We start from the raw sequence: 22,114 nt of genomic DNA, 5'->3' as shown, positions 1-22,114 counted from the left end.
GAGGAGTAGTCCTGGGGGGGAAGAGGAGTATAATAGGAGGAAGAGTCCTGGGGAGAGAGGAGTATAATAGGTGGAGTAGTCTTGGGGAGAGAGGAGTATAATAGGAGGAGTAGTCCTGGGGGGGAGAGGAGTATAATAGGAGTAGTAGTCCTGGGGGGAGAGGAGTATAATAGGAGGAATAGTCCTGGTGAGAGAGGAGTATAGTAGGAGGAGTAGTCCTGGGGAGAGAGGAGGATAATAGGGGGAGTAGTCCTGGGGGGAGAGGAGGATAATAGGAGGAGAGGAGTATAATAGGAGGAGTAGTCCTGTGGAGAGAGGAGTATAATAGGAGTAGTCCTGGGGGGAGAGGAGTATAATAGGAGTAGTAGTCCTGGGGAGAGAGGAGTATAATAGGAGGAGTACAGTAGTCCTGGGGGGAGAGGAGTATAAGAGGAGGAGTAGTCCTGGGGAGAGAGGAGTATAATAGGAGAAGTAGTCATGGGGGGTGAGGAGTATAATAGGAGTAGTCCTGGGGGGGAGAGGAGTATAATAGGAGGAGTAGTCATGGGGGGTGAGGAGTATAATAGGAGGAGTAGTCCTGGGGGGAGAGGAGTATAATAGGAGTAGTAGTCCTGGGGAGAGAGGAGTATAATAGGAGGAGTAGTCCTGGGGGGTGAGGAGTATAATAGGAGGAGTAGTCCTGGGGGGAGAGGAGTATAATAGGAGGAGTAGTCCTGGGGGGTGAGGAGTATAATAGGAGGAGTAGTCCTGGGGGGTGAGGAGTATAATAGGAGGAGTAGTCCTGGGGAGAGAGGAGCATAATAGGAGGAGTAGTCCTGAGGTGAGAGGAGTATAATAGGAGGAGTAGTCCTGGGGGGAGAGGAGTATAATAGGAGGAGGAGTCCTGGGGGGGAGGGGAGAGGAGTATAATAGGAGGAGTAGTCCTGAGGTGAGAGGAGTATAATAGGAGGAGTAGTCCTGGGGGAGAGGAGTATAATAGGAGGAGGAGCCCTGGAGTGAGAGGAGTATAATAGGAGGAGTAGTCCTGGGGGGAGAGGAGTATAATAGGAGGAGGAGTCCTGGGGGGAGAGGAGTATAACAGGAGGAGTAGTCCGGGGGGGGGGGGGAAAGGAGTATAATAGGAGGAGTAGTCCTGAGGTGAGAGGAGTATAATAGGAGGAGTAGTCCTGGGGGGAGAGGAGTATAATAGGAGGAAGAGTCCTGGGTGGTGAGGAGTATAATAGGAGGAGTAGTCCTAGGGAGTGAGGAGTATAATAGGAGGAGTAGTCCTGGGAGAGAGGAGTATAATAGGAGGAGTAGTCCTGGGGAGTGAGGAGTATAATAGGAGGAGTAGTCCTGGGGAGTGAGGAGTATAATAGGAGGAGTAGTCCTGGGGGAGAGGAGTATAATAGGAGTAGTCCTGGGGGGAGAGGAGTATAATAGGATGAGTAGTCCTGGGGGAAAGGTGTCTAATAGGTGGAGTAGTCCTGGGGGGGAGGTGTATAAGTGCCCAATTTGTGTGGTGGCGGGGCCGAGTGGCCAATGTGTGGGGGGGCGAGGTCGAGCGGCCAACGTGTGCAGGGGGCGGGGCCGAGCGGCCAATGTGTGCGGGGGCGGGGCCGAGTAGCCAACGTGTGTGGGGGGCGGGGCCGAGTAGCCAACGTGTGTGGGGTCGGGGCCGAGCGGCCAACGTGTGCGGGGGGCGGGGGCCGAGCGGCCAATCTGTGCGGGGGGCAGGGCTAGGCCGAGCGGCCAATGCGACGGTTGTCACTGTAATGACGTCATTTTGGAGCAAGACAGACAGACAGACAGAATAAGGCAATTATATATATAGACTAGAAGGTGGCCCGATTCTACGCATCGGGTATTCTAGAATTTACGTATTGTGTAGTTCATGTATGATTTTTGTTATATATATATATATATATATATATAGATGTTGTTGTCTGTAGTTACCAAGTGTTTGTGTAGGCGCTGTACATGTTCTGGGTGTTGTCTGGGTGTGACGGGGGGTGAGAGCGGTGTTGTATGTGTGTTGCGTGTGTTGCGTTGTTTGTGGAGCGCTGTGTGTCTGTAGCGTTGTGTGTGTGTTGCGCGGTTTATGTGTGTGTGGTGTGTTTTGGGGGGAGGTATGTTTTGAGCAATGTGTGTGTTGTGCGGTATGTGCGTATATTTGTGTGTGCCGCGGTGTTTGTGTGTTGGGTGTTGTGTGTGTGCAGCGTTGTCTGTGTGTGTGGGTGTCTGTGTAGGGCAGTTGTTTGTGGTTCCCAGTGTGTGTGTGTGTGTGTGGTGTGTTGTGCAGTGCGCGCGCGCGTGTGTGTGTGTGTGTGTGTGTGTGTGTGTGTGTGTGTGTGTGCATCAGCCTCTCTTCTCTCAGCCTACCTCTCCCAGCCTCCCTCCTCCCAGCCTCCCTCAGCATCAGCCTCCCTCTCCCAGCCTCCCCAGCATCAGCCTCCGCCAGCATCAGCCTCTCTCCTTCCAGCCTCCTCCAGCATCAGCCTCCCTCTCCCAGCCTTCCCCAGGATCAGCCTCTCTCCTCCCAGCCTCCGTCCTCCCAGCCTTCCCCAGCATCAGCTTTCCCCTCCCAGCCTCCCTCAGCATCAGCCTTCCCCAGCATCAGCCTCTCTCCTCCCAGCCTCAGCCTCTCTCCTTCCAGCCTCCCCCCAGCATCAGCCTCTCTCCTTCCAGCTTCCCTCAGCATCAGCCTCCCCTTCCCAGCCTTCCCCAGGATCAGCCTCTCTCCTCCCAGCCTCCTTCCTCCCAGCCTCCCTCAGCATCAGCCTTCTGCTCCCAGTCTCCCCCAGCATCAGCCTCCCCATGCATCAGCCTCCACCAGCATCAGCCTCTCTCCTTCCAGCCTCCCCCAGCATCAGCCTCCCCTTCCCAGCCTTCCCCAGGATCAGCCTCTCTCCTCCCAGCCTCCTTCCTCCCAGCCTCCCTCTCCCAGCCTCCCTCAGCATCAGCCTTCCGCTCCCAGTCTCCCCCAGCATCAGCCTCCCCAAGCATCAGCCTCCACCAGCATCAGCCTCTCTCCTTCCAGCCTCCCCCAGCATCAGCCTCTCTCCTTCCAGCCTCCCTCAGCATCAGCCTCCCGTTCCCAGTCTTCCCCAGGATCAGCCTCTCTCCTCCCAGCCTCCTTCCTCCCAGCCTCCCTCAGCATCAGCCTTCCCCTCCCAGTCTCCCCCAGCATCAGCCTCCCCAAGCATCAGCCTCCACCAGCATTAGCCTCTCTCCTTCCAGCCTCCCCCAGCATCAGCCTCCCCATGCATCAGCCTCTCTCCTTCCAGCCTCTCTCCTTCCAGCCTCCCCCAGCATCAGCCTCCCCTTCCCAGCCTTCCCCAGGATCAGCCTCTCTCCTCCCAGCCTCCTTCCTCCCAGCCTCCCTCTCCCAGCCTCCCTCAGCATCAGCCTTCCGCTCCCAGCCTCCCCAAGCATCAGCCTCCACCAGCATCAGCCTCCCTCGTCCCAGCCTCCCCCTCCCAGCCTCCCCCACCATCAGCCTCTCTCCTCCCAGCCTTCCCCATGATCAGCCTCTCTGCTCCCAGCCTCCTCCAGCACGCCGTGCTCCTCTGCCGACACTCACACACCCGATCGCATCCACTCACACACACCCGATCGCATCCACTCACACACACCCGATCGCATCCACTCACACACACCCGATCGCATCCACTCACACACACCCGATCGCATCCACTCACACACACCCGATCACATCCACTCACACACACCCGATCGCATCCACTCACACACACCCGATCGCATACACTCACACACACCCGATCGCATACACTCACACACACCCGATCGCATCCACTCACACACACAGACACTGACGATATCGCACATACGCGCTTATACTCACAACATCCGGGGATATCACATGCTTCTGGCCATGTGATCCTCCGGCAGGTCCTGGAAGATCACAACAGCACAGTATCGAGGCCGAGAAGCAAGCGATATCCCAGGATGTTGTGAGTATGTGGATGCGATGTGATGTGTGTGTGTGAGTGAGTGTGATCTGATTTGTGTGTGTGTGTGTGTGTGCTGTTATGTGTCTGTATTTTCCGGCGCTGCAGGACCTTGATGTGTGGATGCGATGTGATGTGTGTGTGAGGTGTGTGTGAGAGTGAGTGTGAGCCGGTGTACACTGGTAACTATGATACACATCGGGTAACTAAGGGACCTTAGTTACCCGATGTGTATAATGGTTACCAGCTTTCACGGCCTCCGTTAAGATCCCAGCATCGCAAGGTTATGTCTGGCGCTGCTGGGATCCTGACGGAGCCGGTGTAGAAGCAAGCGATATCCCAGCATGTTGTGATGTGTGAGGTGTGTGTGAGAGTGAGTGTGATCTGATGTGTGTGTGTGTGTACTCACCTGGGAGTCGGGGTCCGTGTCAGTTGGGCAAGAGCGAGCGTGGATTGCGTGAGGGGGGCGGGGCCTGCAGAGAGCCGGGGCGAGAGGCCAATCCGTGTGGGGGGGCGGGGCCATGGCGAGCCCAGCGGCCAATCAGCTTTGTGTCACCGTAAGGACACAATTTCGGAGCATGACAGACAGACAGATAGACAGACAGACAGACAGACAGACAGACAGAATAAGGCAATTATATATATAGATGACGGCCTCCACAGCACTCTATATAGAGTATGATGGCCCCACAGCTCCATATATACAGTATGATGACCCCACAGCGCCATATATACAGTATGATGACCCCACAGCTCCTCAATATACAGTACGATGGCCCCACAGCTACTCGATATCCAGTATGATGGCCCCCACAGCACCCCTCTATACAGTATGATGCTCATACAACTCCTCCATATATTTGGTATGATGGTCCCACAGCTCCATATATAGAGTATGAGGCCACCACAGCTTCTTATACACATTATGAAGACAACACAAATAATGACTGATAAAATAATAATGTAAAAAAAACCCTCACCACGTTTTTAAAATATGCTACTCTAGCCTCTGCAGCGTGTGGTCTGAAGCTCCGCACAGCAGACACAATCTAGTAATGCTATTGTACCTGCTGCGCCAAGCCGCAGAGGCGAAATGGCAGAGGAAGGAGCAATCAGGAAGAGCAGGTAAAGCTCCGGGCTTGTCACATCTAATGGATGCGGCAATTTCGGGAGTCTGGAGGCTGATATTCTCTCCAGCCTGAGAATACCAGCCCCCAGCTGCCTTTATCTTGGCTGGGTATCAAAATTGGGGGGACCACACGCCGTTTTTTTTTTTTAAATTATTTATTTAAATAATAAAAAAGAGCCGCATGCGGTTCCTCTTCTCTTGATACCCAGCCAAGATAAGCGCAGCCTGCAGCCTGTAGCCGTGGGCTTTATCTATGCTGTGTATCAGAATACCGGGGGGGCCCTGGTACAATTGTTTTATTTATTTTTATACCATGATACTGATGGTAGATGCTACAATGTACCGGCTCCCTCCAGGAACGACGTCATTTCAACACTCTCCTATCACATGATAGGGGCTTGTTCAAAATGCCGTCCGATGTTTCCAGCCAGAATTTACTTTATTGTTCCAAGTCCATGTGGGCATGGAGGTGGTTATAATAGAAACAAGGGTCTGGGGTTGAGCCCCCCCAAATACGGGGAGTGCAGGGGGGTGATAAGCCCCCCTTGCATGATTATGGTGGACAAGAGGAAACATCACCATGCACACCAACCAAACCAGTCACGCCTACTAACCTGGAATGAGCCTATACATTCTAACCTCACAGTAGATGCTAGAGTGTATGGGCTCCTTTAGTTACACTGCTTTCCCCGCCCACAGGCCATCCTGGCGCCTGTGATTCGATGCAGTCAGCTAACATTTAGGGTGAGGGACGTGTGTGACGACTACGTGTCTGACTGTGCTTAGCAGCGCAGGAAGTGAATGCGAGGCCCGGGAGCAGAGTACAGCTATGCCGGAGCCTTGGTAAGTACAGCACGCGCACTCCCATATCGCTATCCTTTCTACCACCGTTTTTAATCTCCGGATTCTTTTCCCCATAGACTTAAATAGGGGCCAGAATCCGGAGCGGATCTGTTTTGTTTTTTTTTTAAAGTGAGCAGGGACCCCACCGGTCCCGTTTTTTTTGTGAGTCCGCCCAGCTCTATCTAGGAACCATTGAAGGATCATCTGGTGGGCCAGTCTGACACTGCCCAGCACTATCGTAGACTGTAGAGAGGTGGTATGATGAGTCTCTGTGCTTAGGAGCTGTAGACACCATGGGATGCTCAGTATAATACTATTTTAGAGAAGTAATGAGACACCTTTCAATTAAGCATACGATATCGTATGTGATGTGACCCGCCCCCATCGTATGTGCGACATGTTCAATTTGTTGACCGTGTCGCACAATCGATTAAAAGCTGTCACACGTACTTACCTTCCATACGACCTCGATGTGGGCGGCGAACATCCACTTCCTGGAGTGGGAGGGACGTTCGGCGTCACGCAGCAGCCGGCCAACAGAAGCGGAGGGGCATAGATGAGCGGGACGTAAACATCCCGCCCACCTCCTTCCTTCCGCATAGCCAGCAGGACGCAGGTAAGATCTGTTCATCGTTCCCGGGGTGTCACACACTGCGATGTATGCTGCCTCGAGAACATTGCACAACCCGACATGCAATTTTTATGATATGAACGACATGTATGCGATGAACGGTTTTACGGTCAATCGCAATCGCACGTAGCTGTCACATGCTACAATATAACTTACGATGCTGGATGTGCGTCATTAACGACGTGACCCCGCCGACACATCGTTAGATATGTTGTAGCATGTAAAGCCCGCTTTAGAGGTTACAGTCTTAGAGGTTGTATGGGAAAATATGATCATGCACATGATAAGTCTTAGAATGCTTTTTTGCTGCTGTTATAATATTTAAGTAGTAAACATTAATATACAATTCTGCATGCTACAAATGCCGCTACCTGCTGTGTGCAGCGGTGTTCTCTTTATCTTGCTTTCCGTATTCCAAGTATCAGGAAAGATATCAAGCAGATAGGTGACGACAGCCGGGTCACCTTCTCTAGCTGCAATATGAAAACTGTTCCAGCCATCCTTATTCTTCAGCTTGGGGTCGGCCTTGTGCTCTATGAGATCTTTGATGATATCTACATTTTTCCTTGTGCAAGCCATCATCAGGGGGGTCCTAAAATTGAGAGGTGCTTCCATTACATAAGAAAACATGACAAACCAGAAAGAAAAAAAAAGACAAAACAATCTATTGATCTAAAGGGCCCGTTACACGCGTCGATTTATTGTGCGTTCCCATATGCGATCGCACCCGCCCCCATCGTTTGTGTGTTATGGGCAATTTGTTGCCCGTGTCGCACAAAGTCGGTAACCCCCGTCACACGTACTTACCTCCCGAACGACCTCCCTGTGGGCGGTGAACATCCACTTCCTGAAGGGGGAGGGATGTTCGGCGTCACAGCGACGTCACACAGCGGCCGCCCAGTAGAAGCGGAGGGGCGGAGATGAGCGGGGCGTAAACATCCCGCCCACCTCCTTCCTTCCACATTGCCGGCGGCCGCAGTTCATCGTTCCCGGGGTGTCACACATAGCAATGTGTGCTGCCTCGGGAACAATGAACAACCAGCGCGCAGAAGGACGATCGATTGTTTGAAAATGAGCGACGTGTCAACGAGCAACGATAAGGTATTTTTGCTCGTTCACAGTCGCACGTAGCTGTCACACGCTACGATATGTCAAACAATGCCGGATGTGCGTCACGAACGACGTGACCCCGACGACATATCGTTAGATATATCGTAGCGTGTAACGGGGCCTTTACTCTTGGCAGCAAATACTAATAGACTAAGATAAAAATCGTGCCCCTAAGAACCATAACTTTAATTTTTCTGTAAATATAGCCATAGGAGGGCTTATTTGTTGCAGGACGAGGTGTACTTTTGAAAGACACCACTCATTTTCAACATAGTGTACAGGAAAATGGGAAAAAAATTCAGAGTGCGGAGATATTGCAAAAACTGCAATTTCACAATGTTAGTTTATTTTTTATTTAACGTATTCACTATTTAGTAAAACCGACCTTGTGGTATGATTCGATTCCCCAGGTCAGTACGAGTTTGTAGACACCAAACCTGTATAGTATTATTTTTTTTTATTTAAGTAGTGTAAAAAAATTAAAATATATGTAAAAAAAAAAAAAAAAAAAGTTGTTTTTGACGCCACTTTCTGAGAACTGTAAAGTTTTTATTTTTCGGGATCTGGAGCTGTGTTAGGGATTATTTTTTTATGCCACAAGCTGACATTTTTTACTGATTCCATATCTGGGTAAATGCGATGTTCTGATTGCCTCATATTGTATTAAACTGCAACGTTGCGGTGGCAAAAAAACCCCTGAAGTGATTACATTTTTCCCATTACGCTGTTTACCGATCGGATTAATTTATTTTAGATTTTGATAGAAAGGACATTTCTGAAAGCAGCGACCAAATTTTATCTTTTTGGGGTTTTTTTTTAGATTTTTAAAAACTTTTGTTCGTTTACTGTTTTTACAAGGCCTCTTAGGGGAATTGAAGCGGAGATCGTGTGATTGCATTGGCTATACATAGCAATACATCATCCCTGCTCTGTACAGCAGACATGCTGCTCTCCTGTGAATGCCATCTCGCAGCTGGCATTCACAGGAAGACCATGATGACAGACACAAGGGTCATCAGTTGACCCCAAACAGTCATTTCAACCCATCGGTGCCCCACGATCATATCACGGAAGCATTGATGGGGGGCAGAAAATGATGCGGTCTTCCCCAGCTTGTTAAATCCAGCTGTCAAGAGATTCACAGCGTGATTTAACTGGTTAACAGCCAAGGGCAGATTTCTGATCCAAGGGACTTGATGGCTGATTAAATCAGTCGACACGTGCAGGGAAAGAGGTGGTCTTGCTCAAAGCAAGGGACACGAGCGATGACATAAATATACATCATGTGTCGTGAAGGAGTTAAAGGGTTGTCTGGTGAAAAATGACATGTCTGTAATCACTCTGTGTCATTCTGTGACTGCAGACTTGTGAATCCTCGCATCACACGCACTGTGGGGATTCTACGGTGTCAGTTGGGAACAAAGGTAACGTGACCTCAAGTATATGATATGCATATTCACAGACACATTCCGACTACTAGGGTGCAGACTTACTGAATACACCAGCACTGAGTGAAGCTGTGCCCATCTGGTCGGAATGTAGAGAGGGATATTGTATACTTGCACCCATGTTACCGCCGTTCCCGGCTCTGAAACCGGCAAATCCCCCTAGCAAACAGTACGTGTGATGTGAGGATCCACAAGTCTGCAGTCACATAGTCTGACTGCAGATCATACAGTGACTGCAGATCTGTGGGTTTAGACCGGACAACTTTAACACTTGCCTTTGTGCTTGGTGATATAAGGCTCGTATCTCGCAGTTCAGCTGTGGGGACCCCCGCCTTGAAGCGCCCAGGACAGTTTTGTGCTGATGTTACTGACAGAGGATTGGACTCCGCAGTTTCAGTACAGAGTGTTGAGGACTCTAAAGCCTGCTTTACACACTTCAATAAATCTTTCAATCCGTCGTTGGGGTCAAGTTGTAAGTGACGCACATCCTGCATCGTTCGTGACGTATTTGCGTGTGAAACCTACATGCGATCAAGATTGAACGAAAATACGGTGATCGCATACACGTCGTTTATTCCTCATACATTGGACGTTTTGTTGTATGAACCTAGTCAATTGTAACGTGTGACATCCCTCATACGATTTCGGTGTCTGATGCTATGTGCGCAGGTGTGCGCTCTGCACCGCAGCTTAAAAAAGGTCTGCTTCAGAGCGCAGCTGAAAAGCTGCGTTCTGAAGCGCCTCACAATGTCTGTCATTCACTAATCTCTGTCAGTCCGTCACTATCTCTGTCCCTCTCTCTCTGTCCATGTCAGTCTATCCCTCTTACCCCCTCTCTCATATACTCACCGATCCCCGGCGCGGCTCTGCACGGCATTCACACTGCTCCGGCGGCTTTTACTGTTTTGAAAAAGCCGGCCGCCCATTAAACAATCTCATATTCCCTGCTTTCCCCGCCCACCGGCGCCTATGATTGGTTACAGTGAGACACGCCCCCACGCTGAGTGACAGGTGTCACACTGCACCCAATCACAGCAGCCGGTGGGCGTGTCTATACTGTGCAGTGAAATAAATAATTAAATAATTAAAAAAAACGGCGTGCGGTCCCCCCCAATTTTAAAACCAGCCAGATAAAGCCATACGGCTGAAGGCTGGTATTCTCAGGATGGGGAGCTCCACGTTATGGGGAGCCCCCCAGCCTAACAATATCAGTCAGCAGCCGCCCAGAATTGCCGCATACATTATATGCGACAGTTCTGGGACTGTACCCGGCTCTTCCCGATTTGCCCTGGTGCGTTGGCAAATCGGGGTAATAAGGAGTTATTGGCAGCCCATAGCTGCCAATAAGTCCTAGATTAATCATGTCAGGCGTCTATGAGACACCTTCCATGATTAATCTGTAAATTACAGTAAATAAACTCACACACCCGAAAAATCATTTATTAGAAATAAAAAACACACACATATACCCTGGTTCACCAATTTAATCAGCCCCAAAAAGCCCTCCATGTCTGGCGTACTCCAGGATGGTCCAGCGTCGCATCCAGCGCTGCTGCATGGAGGTGACCGGAGCTGCAGCAGACACAGCCGCTCCGGTCACCTCCACGCAGCTAATGAAGGCAGCCGTGCGATCAGCTGAGCTGTCAGTGAGGTTACCCGCTGTCACTGGATCCAGCGGTGGATGCAGCGGTGGCCGCGGGTAACCACAGTGACAGCTCAGCTGATTGCGCTACTCACCTCAGTTGCTGCGTGGAGGTGAGAGGAGCAGCGGTGAGTAGCGCGATCAGCTGAGCTGTCACTGTGGTTACCTGCGGCCACCGCTGCATCCACCGCTGGATCCAGTGACAGCGGGTAACCTCACTGACAGCTCAGCTGATCGCACGGCTGTCTTCATTTGCTGTGTGGAGGTGACCGGAGCGGCTGTGTCTGCTGCAGCTCCGGTCACCTCCATGCAGCAGCGCTGGAAGCGACGCTGCATCATCCTGGAGTACGCCGGACATGGAGGGCTTTTTGGGGCTGATTAAAGTGGTGAACCAGGGAATGTGTTTGTGTTTTTTATTTCTAATAAAGGATTTTTCGGGTGTGTGTGTTTATTTACTGTAATTTACAGATTAATCATGGAAGGTGTCTCATAGACGCCTGACATGATTAATCTAGGACTTATTGGCAGCTATGGGCTGCCAATAACTCCTTATTACCCCGATTTGCCAACGCACCAGGGCAAATCGGGAAGAGCCGGGTACAGTCCCAGAACTGTCGCATATAATGTATGCGGCAATTCTGGGCGGCTGTTGGCTGATATTGTTAGGGTGGGGGGCTCCCCATAACGTGGAGCTCCCCATCCTGAGAATACCAGCCTTCAGCCGTATGGCTTTATCTGGCTGGTTTTAAAATTGGGGGGGACCGCACGCCGTTTGTTTTAATTATTTATTTTACTACACAGTATAGACACGCCCACCGGCTGCTGTGATTGGGTGCAGTGAGACACCTGTCACTCAGCGTGGGGGCGTGTCTCACTGTAACCAATGTGAGACTGTGACCGGGGTTATCTATGACGGCCGGTATGTCTCGCCCCGGTTGTGCTCACTCCATGATGGAAAGTAGATCCACTCTAGGGTTAATGCTGTTTCCCTACAGGCTGAAGGAAGAGTTAAATAGAATCAGGAACAAGGGCAGGTGTGCCGGGTGTGAGGGAGTGAACAGAACTTCCTGAGCTTTCTGCTGGAGAGGCACATGTATTGTGTTATGGACTTTTGTTTGGACATTAAAACCGTGTGCTGTGAACCTTCATGCCTGGATCCCGTGTCTTCTGCTGCGCAGCCGACCGTGCTACCTCACATATGGTGGAGAATCGGCGGGCATGACAGCCGGTGAGGTGTAGCATCCATCCCTGGTGACCCAGCTGCGCATGTCCTGGATTCGAGCGGCTATACTACAGCCCAAACCCGGCGACGCCATGGAGGACATACTAAAGCATTTGGTTCAGGCTAATGCACAGCAGCAACAGGCTAATGCACAGCAGCAACAGACCAATGCACACCTGCTCCAATCCTTGCAAGTACAGGAAAAAAAACTCCAAGAACAGATGGATCAGGCCAATGCACGTCAGCAGCAATCCTTGCAAGTGCAGGACAAAAGGCACCAAGAACAGATGGAGCAGGCCAATGCACGTCAGCAGCAAGCCTTGCAATTGCAGGAAAAAAGGCACCAAGAACAGATGGTTCTCCTGGCCAAGTCGATCCGTGCCGGACTGGCAGCAACAACCCCGGGACCGGGTGATGACGGCAGCGTCCGGAAAGCGGTGAGACAAGCGTTGCAAAAGATTACCCCAGGTGATGATGTGGAAGCGTTCCTGGCGGTGTTTGAGCGGGTGGCCGAGCGGGAAAAGCTGCCGACCCCCCAGTGGGCTGAGGTGTTGTCGCCCTATCTGACGGGGGAACCCCAAAAAGCGTACCTGGACCTTTGTGCCGAGGACGCCATTGACTATGTGACCCTGAAAGCCGAAATACTGGCTCGGTTGGGGGTGAATACCTATGTACGGGCTCAGCGGGTAAATCAGTGGTTCTATGAGGAAGCCAAACCCGTACGCTCCCAGGCCTATGACTTGTTGCATCTTGTAAAAAAGTGGTTGCAGCCTGACACTCTGAGCCCGGCGCAAATGGTGGAAAGGGTAGTAGTGGATCGTTTTGTGCGCACTTTACCCGTCACCGTTCAACGGTGGGTCGGACAGGGTGACCCGAGTACCCTGGACCAATTAGTGTCCCTGGTAGAGCGGCATGTGGCTACGCAGGACTTGATACGGGACACTGAGACTTTGCGTACCGCCCGTCGGTCCGGCCCCTCCAAGCCTAGGGCCAAGGACCCACCGCTGACAACGGTACAGGAGTCCCCTACCGTCAAGTCTGAGGCCGCGGCCGCCATTCCTGAGGTCCGGAAGGTTCTGTACCCTAAACGACAACCCGTCAAGGGGGTTTCCGTCCCCATTAGATGTTGGCGGTGCCAGCGGGTGGGACATATGGAAGCCCAGTGTCCACTCACCACGGAGCCCATGGATTGTGGGGTTACCCGGCGGGGTTCAATGTATGCTCAGGTGGTGTGTACCGCTGACCTGGTCTCCCCAGAGACGGAGCCCCACTTGTGCCAAATACAGGTGAATGGATGTCCGGTTACAGGATTGTTGGATTCCGGAAGCTTAGTGACCCTTGTGCGATCCACCTTGAGAGCTAAAGTAAAGGCCACAGGACGCACCGTGGGGGTGGTTTGCATACATGGGGACTGCCGCGACTATCCCACGGGGATTGTCACCATCACAGCACCTTGCGGTCAGGTGCAACATGAGGTGGGACTTCTTAACACTCTTCCTTATGACGTGATCCTAGGAAGGGATCTGCCCTATTTTTGGACTTTATGGAGGGGACCCCCTAAGTCCCCTCAGATATTGGTCGGTCCGGGACCTGAGCCCTACAATCCTGAATCCGGGACACCTGCCGTAGGGGTCACCATGATAGGGACAGAATGTGAACCCGATAGGTCGCCCCTAGAGGTATTGGCAGGAGAGGCTGAGACGGTCGAGCCCATCCCGGAGTTGGAGGCGTCCCCGGATACGTTTGGGACAGCCCAACTCCAGGACCCTACGTTAATACATGCCCGGAGTCGGGTGACAGTAGTTGACGGGGTGGCACAGCTGCCCGGTGCCCAGGTAAGGTACCCCCATTTCGCTCTTAAGCAGGATTTACTCTACCGGGTAGATGAAATACGGGGCGTAGGGGTAGAACAGTTGGTGGTGCCCCAGCCGCATCGCCGGCGGGTCCTCGACTTGGCTCATAAACACCTGATGAGTGGCCACCTAGGGGTCAAGAAAACGCAGGAGCGAATATTGCAAAGGTTCTATTGGCCCGGGGTCTTTGGGGAGGTAAAACGGTTCTGCGAAACCTGCCCGGAGTGTCAGCTTACTGCACCCCTGACCCATTTTCGCAGTCCGTTGGTACCGTTACCCATTATAGAAGTCCCTTTTGAACGGATAGGGATGGATCTGGTGGGGCCCCTCGTAAAGTCCGCTCGAGGGCACCAACACATCCTAGTGATCGTTGACTATGCCACCCGGTATCCCGAGGCGATACCTCTCAGACATACTGCAGCAAAGCTTATAGCTCGGGAGTTGTTTGCTGTGTTCTGCCGGGTGGGGTTGCCCAAGGAGATCCTTACGGATCAGGGGACCCCATTCATGTCTAAAGTGACCAAAGAGCTATGCCGGCTACTCCAGATCAAGCAGTTGCGTACGTCTGTGTATCATCCTCAATCGGACGGTTTAGTCGAGCGTTTCAATAAAACCCTGAAAACCATGCTAAGACGGGTGATTTCAAAAGACGGGAAAGACTGGGATATGATGCTTCCCTATTTGATGTTTGCCATACGAGAGGTGCCACAGGCATCCACGGGGTTTTCGCCTTTTGAATTGTTATACGGGCGACATCCCCGGGGATTGTTGGACCTGGCAAAGGAAACATGGGAACAAGAGCCCACCCCCCATAAAAGTGTGATTGAACACATTTTGGGTATGCAGAACCGCATAAGCGCGGTCATGCCAATTGTGAAGGAGCATTTACAGGAGGCTCAGGCCGCGCAAAGCGGCCGCTACAATAGACAAGCCACCGTGCGGACCTTTAAACCCGGGGATCGGGTGTTGGTATTGATCCCCACGGCGGAGAGCAAATTCCTGGCTCAGTGGCAAGGCCCCTACGAGATAAAGGAAAGAGTAGGGGTGGTTAACTATAAAGTATTGCAGCCCGGTAGGCGGAAACCTGAACAAATATACCATGTCAACCTATTAAAACCTTGGCAGGAACGGGAAAGCCTGATGGCTGTTTTTTCCCCACCTCCCTCCTCTTCGGGTGGTTCACATCCGGCTCCAGCGACCTCCGGAGAGGACGAACCGGAAGTAAGGATTGGAGAAGCCCTCACCAAGCAACAGAGGCGAGAGGCCAGACGGTTGGTTCAGCAGAACCCCGATGTCTTCTCCGAGCTGCCCGGTAGGACCAGTCTGATACGACATGATATTGTCACCGAGCCCCACCTGAAGGTACGCCTGAAGTCATACCGGGTACCGGAGGCTCGACGACAAGCCATATCGGAGGAAGTAAAGACAATGTTACGCCTGGGGGTCATCGAAAAATCCCGGAGTGAATGGGCTAGTCCAATTGTCCTAATACCAAAACCCGATGGCTCCTTAAGGTTCTGCAATGACTTTAGGAGATTGAACGAAATATCCAAGTTCGATCTCTACCCCATGCCCCGGGTGGATGAGCTGATTGATAGGCTGGGACAGGTGCGATATTTTACCACGCTCGACCTGACCAAAGGGTACTGGCAGGTGCCACTAACGGAGTCCGCCAAGGAGAAAACCGCTTTTGTTACGCCGGAGGGTCTCTTCCACTATGTTGTCTTGCCTTTTGGGTTACATGGCGCTCCGGCCACGTTCCAGAGGTTGATGGACTTAGTGCTGGAACCCCACCAGGCGTATGCATCAGCGTACCTGGATGACATCATTATTTACAGCTCCGATTGGCAGACCCACTTGGAACAGGTACAAGCGGTGGTGGACGCGCTTCGAACAGCCGGATTGACAGCCAATCCCAAGAAATGTGCATTGGGACTCACGGAAGCCCGCTACTTGGGCTACGTGATAGGCCAAGGAGTGATTAAGCCCCAAATTAACAAGGTTGAGGCGATCCAGAAGTGGCCTAGACCCCTGACCACAAAGCAGGTTAGGGCCTTCCTGGGTATCGTGGGGTACTACAGGAGGTTTGTAAAGGACTTTGCGGGACTATCAGCCCCCTTGACGGACCTTCTCAAAGGCAAGAAGTCCGTCATGGTGCGCTGGACTCCGCAGGCCGAGGACTCCTTCCGGGCCCTGAAGGAGGTCCTGTGCGGACAGCCCGTTCTGGTACACCCTGATTTCCGGAGGGAGTTCATAGTACAGACTGACGCCTCGGAGGTCGGCCTGGGTGCAGTGCTGTCTCAGGTGGTTCAGGGGGAGGAACATCCCGTCACCTTTTTAAGTAGGAAGCTCACCCCTCCCGAGCGGAATTATAGCGTAGTGGAGAAGGAGTGCCTGGCGATCAAGTGGGCCTTGGAGTACCTACGCTATTACCTGCTGGGACGGCAGTTTCGCTTGGTGACGGATCACTCTCCGCTGGTCTGGATGAGGTCCGCCAAGGAACGGAATGCCCGGGTTACCCGGTGGTTCCTTTCTCTGCAGAACTTCCGGTTTACGGTTGAACACCTGGCCGGTAGGTTGCAGGGCAACGCTGATGCCTTGTCCCGCGGCCCGTGTTTGATGGCTGGAGTTCAACCCCGCACGCTTGAACTGAGGGGGGGGGTATGTGAGACTGTGACCGGGGTTATCTATGACGGCCGGTATGTCTCGCCCCGGTTGTGCTCACTCCATGATGGAAAGTAGATCCACTCTAGGGTTAATGCTGTTTCCCTACAGGCTGAAGGAAGGGTTAAATAGAATCAGGAACAAGGGCAGGTGTGCCGGGTGTGAGGGAGTGAACAGAACTTCCTGAGCTTTCTGCTGGAGAGGCACATGTATTGTGTTATGGACTTTTGTTTGGACATTAAAACCGTGTGCTGTGAACCTTCATGCCTGGATCCCGTGTCTTCTGCTGCGCAGCCGACCGTGCTACCTCACACCAATCATAGGCGCCGGTGGGCGGGGAAAGCAGGGAATATGAGATTGTTTAATGGGCGGCCGGCTTTTTCAAAATAGTAAAAGCCGCCGGAGCAGTGTGAATGCCGTGCAGCGCCGGGGATCGGTGAGTATGAGAGAGGGCTGCTCAATTCAGTTACTCAGGAGATTAGCGGTCACCGGTGAGTCCTTCACAGGTGACCGCTAATCGGGACGCGACACAGACAGAGCCGCAGCATGACAATGAAGTCGGGTGAGGTTCACCCGAGTTCATTCTGACAGTGCGGCTCTGTCTGTGTCTGCTGTCATCTGCCATTCAGCTCTGCTACATGGCTGTCTGTGTCTGCTGTCAGCGGCCATGTAGCAGAGCTGAATGGCAGATGACATAGTAAAAACGCATCTCTACATTACACACGCTTGGCAAGTCAATAAATAAAAAAAAAAAGGTGCCCAATGCATACGTCACAGAACACATGATCCAAAGGATCGCACACAAAATTGATCAATTTAACATAGACTACTAACGCTCGTGTGACAGCAAATGAACGACCTACATGCAATCTCATTCAATCGCATATGCGACCTGGGCGTGTCACATCGCATACGAGATCGCACACCTAATTGTAAGGTGTAAAGCTGGCTTTACTCACTATGGGCCTGAGCACTCAGTCACTCCACTTCACAGCCGAGCTGCTGTGGTTCCTAAATGCTTTATAATATCACAGCAGAGAGGGGAAAATGTCAGATGGAAGAAATGTCATGAACTAACTTAACACCGATGGCTCCTACTACAGGACTGCGCTGGTATCAGTGAGCTCCTTACAATGAGCCATTCTGTCACAAATGTCAGTACTGGAGACTGCACGGCGAGGAGATAAGAGTTTATATGCGGTAATGGGACTGCATAAACATCTGGAATAAATTAAGATGATGCACTAGTTTTCTCCATACACTGTACCTGGGATGGGGTACCCCTTTAAGTTTTAGTATGGCCCTTAGGCGCAGTACAAATCCCGTACCACCCCAAGGTTGTGCACCCCTGGCATAGTCCTGTGCTCGCCTGCAATTGTGTTCCTCTTCTGGGCAGTAAGAGACCAATACATTAGTGATTCTAGAGGACGAACCGCCACAGATCAGATATTTCTCCTTTGTGGATAGAATTCCCTCTTCATTGTGTGGCACGCTGACAGCTTCCAACAGTGTGATCCCACTACAATAGGCGGCGCCGTCACACTGGTCAGCGCTGCATGGAGCGGACCGTAAGCAGTGTTAGGCTACTTTCACACTTGCGTTGGATGGCTTACGCAGCATTGCGTTGTGTGACGGATGCGTTGCATATAGTGGCACACCAGATGCTATGGATCTTACAAAACAACGGAAAGCTTTTTTTTTATTATTTTTTTTCTTCTTTACAGTTTTACCGGCAGCCGACTATTGTGAACGATCAGCTGAGCGCTCTCACATGCCGGCGGCCGGGTGCTCAGCTGAGCGCTCTCCCATGCCGGCGGCCGGGTGCTCAGCTGAGCGCTCTCCCATGCCGGCGGCCGGGTGCTCAGCTGAGCGCTCTCACATGCCGGCGGCCGGGTGCTCAGCTGAGCGCTCTCACATGCCGGCGGCCGGGTGCTCAGCTGAGCGCTCTCACATGCCGGCGGCCGGGTGCTCAGCTGAGCGCTCTCACATGCCGGCGGCCGGGTGCTCAGCTGAGCGCTCTCCCATGCCGGCGGCCGGGTGCTCAGCTGAGCGCTCTCCCATGCCGGCGGCCGGGTGCTCAGCTGAGCGCTCTCACATGCCGGCGGCCGGGTGCTCAGCTGAGCGCTCTCACATGCCGGCGGCCGGGTGCTCAGCTGAGCGCTCTCACATGCCGGCGGCCGGGTGCTCAGCTGCGCGCTCTCACATGTCAGCGGGAGGGCGCTCAGCTGAACGTTCGGCCACCGAAAGACAAAATAAAATAAAATAAAGCGGATTGCGCTGCTCAAAAAAAGTTACACGCTGCGTTTCTTCCGCCCGACGCAGCGTCAAAAAAACGACGCTGCGTCGTCCAGCGGATGCAACGCTGACACTTGCGTTACAGTGCGTTGTCCATACAAGTCTATGGAGAATAGCGCAGTGCGTTAACGGACTGCGCTATTCTCCATAGTGACGGACTCCGCTGAACGCAAGTGTGAAAGTAGCCTTACCAGCACCAGGGCCTGTCTTACCAGTCCGCCTTTTTCAGGCAGTCCACCCGTGCCCCCTGGCTGAGTAGGTGCAGCACACAGTCTCTGTGGCCCATGGAGGCCGCTTCGTGGAGCGCCGTCTTGTAATCATTATTCCGCACCTCCACATCCATACCCACCACCTCCAGCAGGTAGGAGACTGCAGGGAGATGTCCATGGCGCGCTGCATAATGCAATACTGTGTCACCAGATCTGCCAAAGTGTCTGCTAGGGAGGTCAGTCAGTAACCTGCTGCTCCTCTGAAGCTCCTCCTGGCAGAGATGAAATTTGCCTTCCTGAATCATTTTCAGGATCTGCTTCTCCTGCTGTTCCAGTGACATGGTGAAGGTACTGAGATGGCTCTGGAGCCATGGAGAGCCACAGAGTCCACCAGCACCGTGTATTACACACCAGTGGCAGATGTGAAGCACCACTGCGCCTGCGCACTACCGTGTGTGCGATGTTCCGTCTAGAGCGGAGCTGCTCCTGTGATGTCACCGGGAGGGGCGGGGCATCCTCAGTAGAGCGGACACCCGGAAGCAGCACTGTGCAGCGACTGCCAGTGACGTGCCTGAGAGGACTGCAGAGTGGGCCTGCTCCGGTGATGTCACCGAAAGGGGCGGGGCCTCCAGCAGAGCGGACACACTAGGAAGCAGCTACTAGTGACGCGTCCTGAGAGGACTGTGCTGCATGGAATGTACCTGTGATGTCACTGGAAGGGGCGGGGCCTCATCAGCAGATCGGCTAACAGGAAGCAGCACTGTGCTGAGGCTCTGATCCTGAGAAGACTGAGGGCTCAGGGCTGCAGCATGTGATGTCCCGGAAGAGGCGGGGCCTGCTCAGCAGCGCAGTTACCAGGAAGCAGCGTGCTGCGCACTGCTCCTGTGCTGTCACCGGAAGGGACGTGGCCGATACCCGCCCGGAAGCTACATTGTGCTGCGGCTGCTAGTGATGCGGCTCCTGTGCACGTGATCCTAGGGCTGCAGAGTGGAGATGTGTGGAAATAGGAATTATATCTTGTGTGTTTTATTTATATATATATATATATATATATATATATATCTATCTATCTCTATCGCTACGTGGGAGTGATGTGACGCAGTATTTTGAGGGCACAACAAAGTGGCTCATGTTTCTTTCGTGGGGCTGCTGTCCTTGGACTTGTAGGGAATCTGCTGGAGCTTCTTGCACAGGGCTGCTTGTTGGGGGGTGGGTTTACACCTGGATGTGATGTTGCAGGTTGGAGAGCTATATAACTAGGGGTGATGCATGTCTTTGGTCTTGCTGCAGTTGTTGATGCTACTAGTTGGGATCTTGCATAGGGAATCGTCTGCTGCTTGCACTTAGTATATATCACAAATCCTATGTATTAAGACTGGCATAGTGCACGCTGGCGAACACTGACCCATTCACTAAGAGGCACTGTCGCCGGGGGCTGGCATACATTTCTAATGTAAGTTATGCCATTTTAGTGGCATAAACGATGATGAGTTTTACTGGCGTCCATGACCGCGCCCATGTTACTTTAGGCTACTTTCACACATCAGTTTTCTGTATTCAGGCACAGTCCTTTTTTTTCCTGATCCAACGGATCCTGAAAAAAAAGTGCAAACCGTATCCACCGGATCCGTTTTTTAACGGATCCGTTATGCCGGATCCGTTAAAAAACGGATCCGGTGGATACGGTTTGCATCCGTTTTTGCATCCTTTTCGTCCGTTTTTTGGCTGGATCCGTTTTGTTAATTACATTGGAGCATGCTCAGTTTAGAAAAACGGATCCGGCGGCCGCATCCGTTTTTTACCGCATTACGCCGGATCCGGCGTCCATAGGCTTCTATTGTAAAACACGCCGTATCGCGCCGGATCCGGCGCGAAGCGTTTTTTTTGCCGGACAAAAAAACGTTGCAAGCTACGTTGCCTCCGGCCGCCGCTTTAACTAATTTTGCCGCATCCGGAAAAAAACGGATGCAACGCAAAGCCATCCGGTACAATCCGGTAACAATGCAAGTCTATGGGGAAAAAACGGATGCGGTACCGGATCCGTTTTACACGTTTTTTTCCGGATTGAACCTGATGGCAAAAAACTGATGTGTGTAAGTAGCCTTAGTGTTAGGGTGAACACTTAACCAGGGTTCACTCGTGCTGCCTACTGCCTGATTCTAATTGATGTGGATCGAGTGCATGCTTGAAAAATGAGATCAGATGCACAGTTGGATATTCATCTTTCCTCAATCGAGGTCGGCCCAAAACTAAGAGATTTATTCAAGAACATGCCTTTTATCTGGGCCATCTGCGTTTGCTCACAGGTGTAGCCCAGCTGGGTTCTTTGGCTGACTTTTTGATAGTGTGCTCCTATGTGCTTATGTGATGTAAGGGCGCCACCTGCTGGCACTCACTTTCTAGCTTTGCGATTTTAAACTATTTCTATTGTGATTATATCAATAAAATTTATACATCTTTTGCAACTAAGTCGTTGTACAGATTTTTCCTTTTTCCTCTACGTAATCTCTGTATATGGCTTCTTCAATATTTCAACTATGGCACGGGACTTTCCGTGTGTTTTGGTATTGCTTAGTTATAAAATATTGCAAGTTACGGTTACATTCATGTTTTATTATATGACACTGTATGTTAAAGGGAATATCTTTTTTTCTTATATGTTAATAGACTTTGGGACAGAACCATGGGTAAATACCCGACTACTAGGAGCCTTGGGGTTAGGAGAGTAAAAAATGTTATCGCTGCCTGGTGGGCTATACCCTCTTCAGCATGGAATCTATGGAGAGACAGTTTTTCTTCTCATTTTCCTTTTCTGTCTGTTCCAGGTGCTGTAAATGTTCTCCACTATAGGTCACCATCCTGTGGGCCCTCCACAGTAGTGTACCTCTCTGCAGATGCCATTCTCCCTTAATCACCTGTCCCCTGCCAGTGACAGCAGTCACTTTGGCGGATTATCACTGCGTACAACCTAGGCTTCTTCCTGAATAGCGCAGTAACCTGACAGTAGGACAGCTTCAGGCTGCTGACCGCTGCTGTTCACCTCTAGTGTTCAGAGCACAGTAGATAAATGCTGCTGTGCTCTGAGCACTGAGTGATTTCCTTATAGACCGTACTGTGT

The 22,114-nt window shown here is 51.9% G+C and overlaps 1 protein-coding gene across 6 annotated transcripts in view; it reads right to left on the bottom strand.

Moving 5' to 3' along the window:
- The window catches only part of ANKRD16 (ankyrin repeat domain 16), a 52,769-nt gene extending 32,948 nt beyond the window's left edge, over window positions 1–19,821 (bottom strand). The window contains exons 1-2 of one of the 6 annotated variants that reach the window (XM_075345334.1): window positions 19,698–19,821; window positions 6,925–7,145 (exon numbers count right to left, since the gene is read on the bottom strand). In XM_075345334.1, the coding sequence (XP_075201449.1) occupies window positions 6,925–7,135 (211 nt within the window). In that variant the 5' untranslated portion in view covers window positions 7,136–7,145; window positions 19,698–19,821. Of the gene's footprint in view, window positions 1–6,924; window positions 7,146–18,999; window positions 19,637–19,697 lie in introns of those variants that run through there. The other 5 variants (XM_075345336.1, XM_075345335.1, XM_075345331.1 and 2 more) reach the window with 5 other exon arrangements.
- Window positions 19,822–22,114: the final 2,293 nt, after the last annotated feature.

Source organism: Anomaloglossus baeobatrachus, chromosome 4 (genome assembly GCF_048569485.1).
Source record: "Anomaloglossus baeobatrachus isolate aAnoBae1 chromosome 4, aAnoBae1.hap1, whole genome shotgun sequence".
Classification (NCBI taxonomy): Eukaryota; Metazoa; Chordata; class Amphibia; order Anura; family Aromobatidae; genus Anomaloglossus; species Anomaloglossus baeobatrachus.
Note: the sequence above shows the minus strand (reverse complement) of the source record. Positions and strands in the feature narration are given on the sequence as shown.